At 40.6% G+C, this 11,966-nt stretch overlaps 1 protein-coding gene across 4 annotated transcripts; it reads left to right on the top strand.

Moving 5' to 3' along the window:
• Positions 1-1,536: 1,536 nt before the first annotated feature.
• LOC146657483 (RILP-like protein 1) lies at positions 1,537-10,140 on the top strand. 4 transcript variants are annotated; one of them, XM_085425601.1, is made up of 8 exons: positions 1,537-1,979; positions 4,708-4,858; positions 7,270-7,388; positions 7,492-7,767; positions 7,870-8,064; positions 9,539-9,681; positions 9,761-9,865; positions 10,032-10,140. In XM_085425601.1, the coding sequence occupies exons 1-8, from the start codon at positions 1,689-1,691 to the stop codon at positions 10,120-10,122; spliced, it is 1,371 nt and encodes a 456-aa protein (XP_085281727.1). In that variant the 5' UTR covers positions 1,537-1,688; the 3' UTR covers positions 10,123-10,140. The 4 variants fall into 4 exon arrangements, with proteins under 4 accessions (XP_085281727.1, XP_085281724.1, XP_085281725.1 ...); XM_085425598.1 differs by having other exon boundaries at positions 7,462-7,767; XM_085425599.1 differs by having other exon boundaries at positions 7,267-7,388.
• The last annotated feature ends 1,826 nt before the right edge of the window (positions 10,141-11,966 follow it).

Genomic DNA, 11,966 nt, shown 5'->3' with positions numbered 1-11,966 from the left:
ACTTGGATTAAAATCATTCGCAGTTGGTGACCGAAGTGTGGAACCCATACACGTCAACGTCATCAAATCCTGTGTTCCCTATGCTCTGCTAGGCCATAACTGCAGACGCCTTCAGTTACTGCTTGTGGGTCTCTCTTTGCCCTCAGTTTTGTTTGTAATAACTGAAAAGCTGGTCTGTCAGGTGATTTCTTTCCCTTCACAAAAAATTTGGTTCCTTTATCAGTATGGATTGGGCCATGTCATATCTACTTGCATTTTCCAGTGCTGTCTGATCAGTTTTCAATATTTGGCTGAATCAGAGCGGAGTGTACACCTCTGTACCCTTAAGAATGCATCCTGCTGCTTCTATCAGCAGTCACATCGATAGCAACCACTAGTGACCCACTTCCACTGGCAGTCACACATGCCCATGCCATAACGTTGTGTGGGGAAAATCCCAGCAGGTTCTGAAATACTCAGACCAGCCTCTCTGCCACCAACAACCATGCCACGTTTAAAATCACTTAAACCACCTTTCTTCCTCATTCTGATGGTCAATTTAAACCTCAGAAGGTCTACATGAGTAAAAATGAATTACTGCCCTGTCAGTGGCTATGTAATGGTTAATGTATCTGTGTAATTCAAACATCTTACTTTCCATTGAATAAAGATACATAAAACAAACAAACAGTAGGCTACATTCAGCATGCCCGGCTTAATGCTGAATAATGGACATTTGTAACGATGTCAATACGCATGAGCTTGAAACCACAAAGAAGAGGTTCAAAAGAACATTTCTAACTAGAACCGTTTTAATTGCAGCCTTTTGTGCATTTTATATATATGAATTTTGCAAAACTTACCTGGAAATTTACAATAATAATAATATTAATAAACGCTTTCAAATTATTAATGACTAATTCAGACAATTAAAAAATAACACTGAACATATGAACCATGCATTGTTACCACAACATATATCAGTGACACTGGCGATATTTTAATATTTTCAATTAACTTTTTTTTGTTTTATGTATTTTGCTGTACTGCTTATTATTTCCTGCTTGTCGCTAAGGCGCCACGTACGGCCGGGATATTTTAGAGCCTACATTAGGAGCATAAAAGGTAACGAATTACTGATATTTTGACATGCGCAGTTCGGCCTGGAGACAACGAGGATTGCTGCCTTCACAGACAATTTTTAATATGACCAGCGTCTTGAAATCACACGTTGAACTGCTGGAACAGAGGAGTATGCGTTTCTCTCAGTTTTCTTACTTAGCGTGAGCTAAAAAAAAAAAAAAAGCACTGATATTTGTTTAAACACCCAACGAACTGCTGTTTCATCATACACGACTCCAAGTATCGCCAAAATTATTTTACTTCCAATAATCACCGGTCCTTTAAAAAAAATGAAAGGGGGTATTTACACGTTTTCCCTCGTATTTCGTCATGTCTCTGTTTTACATCTGATAACATGCAAAAATGTCACGTTTTACCGCGGATGAGGACATTTACGACTTTTCGCGGGTATATGAACGCGGCATCCGAGGGGCAGCAGAAAGTTTTAACTGTCAACAAACTGCGTTCTCGCTCAGGTTCCTGTTTGCTTAGGTAAACTCGTCTATCTGCAAATTAGTCCTCTCGGAGACTGAGAGGACATGAAAATATGTAAAAGTCCTGCGGTGTAGATAAAACTGAGCTCAGGCATGGAGAACCGGGCTGTGTCGGTGCTGGACAAACCCGCGGCGGTGCTCACGGTTGTGGATGTGTATGAGATAGCGGCGGTGCTAGGGCAGGAGTTTGAGCGGATGATAGACAAGTTTGGCTGCGACGCTCTCGTCGCATTGGTGCCCCGAGTGGTTCGGGTCCTGGAGCTACTGGAGGCGCTGGTGAGCCGCGGAGCCACTGGGCAGGAGGCCGAGGACCTGCGGAGGGAGCTTGACAGACTGCGGCAGGAGCGGAGCGACAGACACGAGCAGGAGAGGAAGCACCAGAAGGTCAGTGTCAACCTACCTGCAGACACCTGTTTCTACTTCCACCTGTGTGTGTACCTGTTTATGAGGCCTTGTGTCAGGTGAGCAAAAACGATATCAGCACATTTTATAATTCAGCTTTTAGTGTGGAAAAACAGAATAAAGTGGAGAAAATACAGCTAAAAATGTTTGTGGATGCCTATTGAAGCTATCATTTGTGTATTTTCCTTCAGTCATAGGTTATTGTAGTTAACTAAAACTAGATGTGGAAAAATATTGTAACTTCTAAAATAAAAACTAGAAATACAAAAAAGGGGAAAACTAACTGGAACGATTTTGTGAACTTGGAAAACGAAACTAAAATAAGCATAGAGATTAAATATTATTACAGCTTGCCGGATGAGGCTTTGATTTAAGTGTCTGGACTGTGAGTCAGCTGCTTTTAAACACTTACATGTTCTGATTTTTCCTAAATATAGTCTCTGGCACATGCTCTGCACACAATAAAATTTAAAAAGACCAAAACAAATACTGAAACTAATAAAAACTAAACTAAAGCTAAATATTTTCAAACAATACTAACTAAACTGATACAAGAAAATCATCTCTGGAAACTAATGAAAAAATAAAACTATAACAACTATATTCAGGTAGTGGCATTTAATGAGTTGCTTTGAGCACTGTTTGTATTAGATTGCTGCAGTAGGATGACCATTTCACATCCATTACATAACTGCTTTATAGCACACTGTCTAATGAATCAAACAACCTCCTATCATGTATAATAACAAGACCGGACCTTTAAGACACATGTGTATGCTTGAGTATTTTAAGTACAGATTTTGGGAGCAATAAACCAGATGTGCGGCTGGCCTTATCCAGCACAATATTTCATTTATTTTAGCTGTGGATTAGAGCCATTAGCTGCACAGTTTACACAAATAACTCTCAGATTTACAAGAAATCAGCCCATCTGAGATAATAATTTGTTTTCATGAAAGAAGCGGTGGCAGAGACGCAATTGTTTTTTATAGGGTTGAGAAAATTACTTACATTTTCAGTGACAAGAAAATTAATTTTGTTGCCTTCAGTGTTGCTGCAGGCCAAAGAGGTTTTGTTTTTGTTCTCGCACTTCTATCATTTCCTGATGCAGGTGTAACCAGTACTGAAATACATAATCATTTTTTTAAGCAACTCTCCAATGATCAAAAAGCAAATCTGGAAGCACTGCTGAAATGGAGTCCCACGATGCAACCATCAGAGTGTGTGTGTGTGTGTGTGTGTGTGTGTGTGTGTGTGTGTGTGTGTGTGTGTGTGTGTGTGTGTGTGTGTGTGTGTAAAACCTGAGTTTTTAAAATGATGAATTCATTTTTTTAAGGGGAAAAAAGTTTTCCAAACTTACCTGGCCCTGTGTGTTAAAGTAAAAACTCTCTCTCCACAACCCCGTAATTAACTATCATTAACCACATTTTTTGTGGTTACTGATAGTTAAAGCTGAGTTCTGTTTCCAGCCACACCCAGGACTGATTACTGTTAGACCTGTTGAATCAGGAAATCACAGTCTGTCTGACAAAGTGAAGAAGCAACACGTCATGCCACGATTCAACGAAACAGCTGAGAAAGAAAGTTACTGACGTCTATCATTCTGTAAAGGGCTACAAATCCATTTCTAAGGCTTTGGACTCCAGTAAAACACAATGAGAGACATTATACAGAAAATAGAGAAGACTTGGAACAGTGCTGAACCTTTGCAGAAGTGACCAGCCTGCCAAAATGACTCCAAAAGTGCGTCAACGACTCATCCAGGAGATCACAAAAGAACTCAGAACAACATCTACAGAACTCCAGGTCTCACTTACCTCAGTTAAGATCAGAGTTCATGATTCCAGTAAGAAAGAGACTGGGCAAAAATGGCATCCATGGGAGAGCTCTAAGGCGAAAACCACTCCTGTGCATAAAGAAAACAAAGTCTTGACTCACATTTCCAAAAAATAAATAAATATATATATAAAATTCTGTGGATTGACGAGACAAAAGCTGAACCTTTTGAAAGGTTTGCGTCCCATTGCATCCTATGTTAAACTTACACAGCATTTTAATCAGAAATGGTGGTGGTAGTGTGACGGTCTGGGGCTGCTTTGATGCTTCAGGACGACTTGCCTTAATTAATGGATCCATGAATTCTGCTCTCTACCAGAAAATCACAATGAAGATGTTATCTTCATGTAATGTTAAAACTGCTCGATCTAAAACATGGAAAAATAGTACACACACATCTGACCCTGTAACCTTGTTTTATGGTCATGTGACCGCTAGAGTCTATCCCCTCTTTGAACAAGTGGCGTGAAACAGCATGGACAGGTGGCCAGTGCCTCTCAGAGCTAACACAAGCACACACTCTAATTTTCACACTATTTCTTCTCAGCTTCAAGCACTGGATGCACAAAAGCTGAGTTTTCTTGTGATTAGTTATCAGTTCTTGGTCATTTCTATTCAGTCTCAGGATATTTACGGTGAATCAGGACTAAAAAGCTTTTTCTTATTTCTACATTTAGATGCAAATTAGACTTTATTTTGATTCACTGCTTGTGTGGAGCACAGAGTGTGATAGGTTTGATCCATCCTCATAAAGTAAGGGATGATCTCTTTTGATAAAAGAAAAAAATCTAACATGCCCCTAGCTTCCTTTTTTCCATTTAAAGTATTAATGGGTCCAGTACTCCATTTGAAGTGTCCTCATTTTTGTGCTCAGGAGTTGGAGTTGCTGGAGGATGTGTGGAGAGGAGAAGTCCAGGACCTGCTTTCTCAAATCACTCAGCTTCAGGCGGAGAACAAGAGGCTGCTGGTGAGCCTCTCACTTAAAGAGACACCGGTCACAGAGGAAGATCTGCAGAAACATGAAGGTGAGTTGATTACCAAAAAGCTCTCGGCCAGGGTTTAATACACAAACCTTGAATAAGAAAACAGTTGGTGTGTTACATCTTAGTGGACAACTCAAGGGATGTATGCTCGTAGTCATGGTCAAGATGGCCTGCTATAGTTCAAATCAAGCATCAAAATAGAGAAGAAAAGTGATTTAAGTGACTCTGAACATGGCATGGTTGTCGCTGCTAGATGGATTGTGTCAGTATTTCACAAACTGCTGATCTGCTGTGATTTTTTTTCTTCAGGCAACCATTTCTAAGGTTTACAGAGAATTGTTCAAACAGAGAAAATATACAGTGAGCGGGGGGTGAAAATGTTTTGTTGATAACAGAGGTCGGAAGCAAAAAACACACTGCTTCAGGCTGTGAGAAAGGCAGCAGTAACTCAAATAACCACGAGTTACAACAAAGTTGTGCAGAAGACCATCTCTGAATGCACAACATGAGGAACCTGAAGCAGAAGACCACACTGGGTGCCACTCCTGTCAGCTAAGATTAGAAAACTGCTTCACAGGCTCCTCAAAACTGGACAACAGAAGATTAGAAAAACGTTTCCTGCTTCCTTAAACCCCACAGTCTACCCGAGTGCTCTTGCTGACCGTATCCATCTCTTTATGGACAGATCTTAAAACTCAGATCATCTCAACCAGGTTTCTTGAAGGTGACAGTGAGATCACTGTACTCAAAGGACCTCTACAGTCACCCCATCTCAGTCAAACAGAGCACCTTTGGATGTGGTGGAATTGGAGAGTCACATCATTGATGTGCAGCTGACAAATTTGCAGCAACTGTGTGATGCTGTCATGTCAATATGATCAATTCAATTCAATTTTATTAATACAGCGCCAAATCACAACAACAGTTGATTCAAGGCGCTTGATATTGTAAGGTAAACCCTACAATAATGCATACAGAGAAAAGCCCAACAATCATATGACCCCTGTCAGCAAACACTTTGGCGACAGTGGGAATGGAAACCTCCCTTTTAACAGGAAGAAACCTCCGGCAGAACCAGCTCCAGGGAGGGGCGGCCATCTGCCGCAACCAGTCGGGGTGAGACAAGGAAGACAGGATAAAAGACATGCTGCGGAAGAGAGACAGAGATTAATAACAAGTATGATTCAGTGCAGTGAGGTCTATTACAACAAAAATCTGTGAGTGGTTAGCATTGTTCCTTACAAAAAGAAGATCCTGGGTTCGAATCCAGCATCTGACCTTTTCCTCCCTGTGTCTTTGTTGGTTCTTTCTGGGTACTCTGGTTTCCTCCCACAATCCATAGACATGCAGTTAGTGGGCTTATGTTAAATAATGATTCCACATTGTCCATAGGTGTGAATGTGAGTGCGAATGGTTGTCTGTCTCTATGTCTTAGTCCTGCGACAGGCTGGCAACGTGTCCAGGGTGTATCCCGCCTTTCGCCCTATGGTAGCTAGGATAGGCTCCAGCCCCGAAACCCCCCTTGTGACCCTGTTTTGGATAAGTGGAAGAAATGTACAAAAAACTAACATCCAACACGAGAAAATCCACTGTGCAAACTGGTTGAAACTAAACCGAACTGAAAATAAAAACTCAAATGTTATTACAAAAAAAAATGCAAGACTGTAATAATTCTGCTCTGACTCTTAAAGATCAGTCTTGGCTGAAAATCTGAAATGTGTTTCATACTCATAACAGTCTGCTGTATGTTACACACTGCCACCCTGGGCATTAGGCTGTGCAGAGAGAAAGCCGGGAGCTTGTGAAGAAGTCTATTTTTGAATCCGACTAAAATATTGCTCTGTGTGGAAGTGCTTTTATACTTACTGTCAGGGCTGCAGCACATGCACTGGTTATAAGCACACAAACAACAGGATATTACATGACGTGACTCCTCTGGCCACTGACACCTTATCTGTCTCAAACATATACATCTATGGTACTTTATTTTCTTGAATCTCAAAGCCATTTGTGAAAGTTTCTATGTTTTGGGAAAATAACCTATCATATTTTACTTTAAATTGAAAAGTTAAATATTTTTATAAATCTTTTGCACTCTTTTATTTTGTGTATTAATACACCAAATTAAGAAGGTGTACACCATGGAAATTGTGTCATTTAATAGTTTTAGGCGTTTGCTGTTTAAAACAAATGACTGTGACCCTGGTGTTTAACTGGAGGATTTACAGTACACAGTGCATCCGTACTGAAAAATATTCCTGTGGATTCGTAACTCTTTAAATGTGATTGTAGTTCTGTTCGGTTTCATGCTGGTAAAAGTTTTTAGTGCAAAATCTGCCCGAGTGCAGAATTTCACTCTGTTTTGATTTTTTAAAAACCTATTTTACTGTGCTTATTTGAATGCTTATGTAACCCTTCTGTGAGCATTAATTTATTAATTTGGATTACAGCAGGAATGTCAGAGAAAGAAAAACAAGTGATGAAGAAACTTCAAGACTTGGTGGATAAACAGAGAGACGACATCCGGGCTAAAGATCATGAGCTGACGCTAAAAAATGAGGATATCGAGGCGGTGAGGATTCACAATACCTGCATCTAAGAATATATGTACTATAAAACAAAAAACAACAACTTTGTTTTACTAGAATTCATGGAGCAAATTCTCTGAACTTCAGCTCCAGCTGCAGCAGCATCGGCTGATAAGGATGAACCAGGAGCTTCTTCACAGGATAGGACTGATGGAGGCCCAGGGCAAGACCCTGATTCAGCAGAGGGCTGAGCTGGAAGCTGCAGCCCAGGCACAACACCAGGAAGCGGGGGCTCTGCGGCTGGAGGTCACCAGGCTGAAAAAGGAGCTGCGGGAGCTGGAGCGAGAGATAGAAGTCGCTCAGACAGAAGAGTTGCCTCTGTCAAATTCTGAGATTTCTTCACCTGCATCCCCACTGATGACTGTAAGAAAAAATACCTGATATTTAGCAGATGTTTAAACTATTTGTGGGTGGGTTTTTTGTTTTGTTTTTTGCCTAAGTGGCTTTTATGTGTCACAAATCTAGTCTGCAGCAGCAGCAGCTCACCTTTCTAGCTCCTTCAAACCAAATTCAGTGTGGGTGGAGTGTGGGGCAGATCCAGACTTTCTGGAAAACTGTTTCGAGTGCGACAAGAGTCTTTCCTTTCTCCGAAAGTCAGCAAACAGAGAGGATAACAAGGAAGACGGAGATGAAGAGGAGAACTCAACAACATTGTTGCTGGTAATGTCCACGTACACTTTACTATTTAGCCAGTGCTGCTGTGTTGTTATAGCAGAGCTGCCATAAGGCTGTTTACACTAAATAGTTGTTATCACCTTGTCATAGTGAGGCACAGCAGTCAGCTGGTACCATCTTTAATCTCACTACTCACAGATGTATCTGGTTTAATCTAATTTAACTTCAGGTCAGTGGTTCTCAAACTGTGGGGTGGGCCCATTGCTGGGACACAGAGCCACTGCAGGTGGGACATGAAGGACCAGGGTTAAGTCAAAGGGTGAAACTAGGAGACCAGATTTTTGGGACTCCAGTGAACCATGAAACCATGATCTGTTCCCTCTATACGTGCTGGCCTCCAGCTCACACTGAAGTGGTTCGAAGCTGAGTGTGAGGCAGCGAGAGTGAGAGCAGTGGGTCAGGGATGAGATGCTGCCGCTAGTGGTGGAGTTAAAGTATCTCGGGGTTTTGTTCATGAGTGAGGGGAGAGGGGAGATCGTCAGACAGATTGGTGCTTCGAGTGTGTTTGGGTGAAAAGATCTCAAAGCTGTCGATTTGATCTACGTCCCCACCCTCACCTGTGGTCACACAGCTTTGGGTAGTGATCAAAAGAATCAGATGGTGGATATAAGCAGTGGAAATGAGTTTCCTCAGAAGGGTGGCTGGCCTTTCTCAAAGGAAGCCAGCTGAGGTGGTTCAGGATCCAACTGGGATCAATTGTGGGCGAGGTGTTCCAGGCATGTCCTAATGGGAGGAGGCCTCGAGGTAGACCCAGGACAGGCTGGAGAGATTACTTCCCTCAACTGGTTTGGAAATACCTTGGTATGAGCTGGAGGAGATGACTGGGAAGAGGGAGGTCTGGACTTCCCTGCATAGGCAGATGTCTTCACAACCCGACCCCAGATAAGCAGCAGAAATTGATGGATCTGTAGTTTGTTGATGCTACAGTGGTATAATGAGGTGTGCGTAGCCATGCCAGGATACTGGTATTGCCACAGTTTTAAGGGCGGAGCAAGGTAAAAATAGTTTGTCCACACTTTATTACTAGCTACGCCTCATTGGTGCTGAAAATGATCAAGCACTGGATGTTTAAATATGCCTGAAGTGATGCACAGCTGGGAGAAGATTGTTTCACCGTTTAGCTAATCTGCCATAACACCATGACACTCACTGGACTGATGTTATTGTTAATGCTCATATCACAATGCCAGAGACATTAGACAGGTCAGCGTAGGCAGATTCAGACAAACTTTGTCATGTAGTGTTTCCTTAAGGCGATGAACATCTGTCAGACATGACCTTTTTTTGTTAAATGCACAAGAACGGCGACTCATGGTTGAAACTTTGTTTGCTCCTTTTTCTGTTGTACATTGCTGGAGAAAACCAGTTTGACTTCAACAGCATAACCAACCTCTTTCATTTTATAGTATTTGTTTTTAAGCTGTGCAGTAGAAAGAATGAATATTTGTTTTGAATGCAGAATGGATCGACGGATGAAGAGCCAGAGGAGGACTCGGACAAGCCTCGCTTCACCCTGCAGGAGCTGCGGGACGTCCTGCAGGAGAAGAATGAACTCAAAGCTCAGGTGTTCCTGCTGCAGGAGGAGCTGGCATACTATAAAAGGTACGACTTCCTTCACAGGCATAAAATTTGACTCGGCGCGGATGCAAAAGCTGACATTGACCTCCTCCTTATCCTTCAGTGATGAGCTGAACACTGAGGAGAACACCGGCTCCATTGTCTCCTCTCCGTCTCCTCCTCCGAGCTTACCTGTGGCTGATCAACGTGAATCAGGAATAAGACGCTTGTGAGCGATGAGTTTGTTTGTTATGGTTTTCTTACTCCTGTTATTTGAAATATCAGTACTCTGCTCCTGTGTAGGATAACATGGCCTAATAATACATGACTCAATAATACTGATTTCACATAGTCTTTACATATGATGTGTTTTCTCTCTTTTCCTGTCTTGACAGGATCTTCACAGCTATTATGCCAATGGTGGCTGCCGGTTTGATCACAGACGATCCAACATTGTTGCCAATCAGAAGACTTTCCTTCGTATGACTTTTTTTTTTTTTTTTTTTTTTTAAACCACATCATCTCAGCACGAGTTTTCTGACCGACACGCCTGGGTTTAATGGCTCCGATCCTTAATTATTAAAAACCAAACCCATCTTGTGGTTTTACATTTAAAAATGTGGCGATTTAAGGAATTAATGTTTATTTTGATGATACTTCTTGTTTTTATTTTTGCTACTTTGAGCTTTACATAAACTTCAGCAGTTAAAATGTGAGGCAAATGGCCATATCTGGACCTTCTCAGGTGTTTTTATGACCTGTCACAGTCATATTTTATGTCTTTGGAAAGTCACCACCTGTAAGTGCTTTGCTTTATGCAGATATACTGAGGGAGACTTTTGATGCTGCACATGTCAGACGCTTTATATTAGCATTTAAGCTTCTTATTGCATGGCTCCAAATACATATACACATATACAGAGTATTTGTTGAGCCTATAAACTGAATGTCTTGTTTGGTTCATGTTGAGATGCATCTGATAGCAAAGTAAGCACATGATCATGAAAGTTGAAGTGCCTTTATTCTATGAGCTCATCATGAAGAGAGTGCGCTTGTGCTAATCACTACAGCCTGGCACCAAACATCGTGGTGTACACTGGCAAGTCTTAATCTCCAGGAGAAGTATATTCCATCACTAATGAATACTCTATAAATACTATCATAACTACTGGTATGTGCCAGGATGCACAGGGAAAATAATGTTTGTTTGAAATAAAGTAATAAAGTTTTATTTTTAAACTTTTGAATTTTTTTGGTGTTACAATGAAACACAGTCGATATTTTGCTCTTTTTAAAAATATATCTTCATTAATTTTGCAAAATTAGCAAGCAGAAAGAAAGCAAAACTGAAAAAGGAATAACTAGGGAAAAGAGCTCCTGTTGTTATGCATAGAATACCATTTGACCATTAAAAACATATCCAGACACATTAATGCTGAATTAATGACTCACAGAGCAGTGGAAGTGCATTTTATGGGCATTACAAACCATTAACTATGTATAACTATTACAACTGTTAAGCACTGTCCTTACTTCTGTATCATAAAAATACTAAAAGGGCCATTGCTCTCAAATCAACCAAGCCTTCTGCTCAGCCATCTTTAATTTGCATAAAAATTTCATGGTCCAAAATTTGAACATTTGTAATGACAGCTGAGATATTTTAGCTTCATATATCAGATAATCAAAATTTTTCAGTTTACTTGGTAGTTAAAATTTAAATTAAAAAAAGGTCAGTAATCCTGCAAAGTCCCATAATTGAGCACACATAAATAAAACTTCAAATTGCTAAAGATTTCTGAAAGACATACAGTTGAATTACACAATACCATGATATTTTTATTCAGTTTATATGCTAGATTAAGCTACCCCACAAAAAGTACACAAAGATCGGAGATGTACAGTTTCTGAATTCCTGAAACAACTATTTTCCCAGATATGACCCACTGGAGCACAGATGTGGGTTAAATTTTATCCGGAACAGCCTTAATGTACAAAAACTTGTACTGAACAACAGTATAAAATGTAAGAAAATTTTTTTTGTTTATTTTGTGTCATTTTCGGAAAAGTCATCAAATTTCAATCTTAAAGATTTAGGATATTTTTCTCCCAAACCTTTTGTTTTACTGTAGTTAGTCAGCTAACCAGAGCCACTAAAACAAAATACATGAAATCACGTGTTTTCTCAACTGATTTGATTGAGAGAAGTTCAGAGAGACTATATGAAGAGTGATGTCTCACTCACAAACTGCTTTATTTTCCTTACAAACCGACGATCTGTGATCTGGCGGATAGCCAGAGCCGAGTGAGCGCTCTTGACTTGTACACGA

The sequence above is a fragment of the Rhamphochromis longiceps genome, linkage group LG12 (assembly GCF_057381845.1).
Source record: "Rhamphochromis longiceps isolate RC_006_pf linkage group LG12, R_longiceps_female_GT1.1, whole genome shotgun sequence".
NCBI lineage: Eukaryota > Metazoa > Chordata > Actinopteri > Cichliformes > Cichlidae > Rhamphochromis > Rhamphochromis longiceps.
This window is presented reverse-complemented; position numbering and strand designations above follow the sequence as displayed.

What these genes read in the sequence shown, in the direction of transcription:
- LOC146657483 (XM_085425597.1), top strand. Translation starts at nt 1,689, where the DNA reads ATGGAGAACCGGGCTGTGTCGGTGCTGGACAAACCCGCGGCGGTGCTC. An exon ending in AAAATGAGGATATCGAGGCG is followed by an intron (nt 7,389 to 7,461) that starts GTGAGGATTCAC and finishes TTGTTTTACTAG; the next exon opens with AATTCATGGAGCAAATTCTC. An exon ending in CTGCATCCCCACTGATGACT is followed by an intron (nt 7,768 to 7,869) that starts GTAAGAAAAAAT and finishes TCACAAATCTAG; the next exon opens with TCTGCAGCAGCAGCAGCTCA.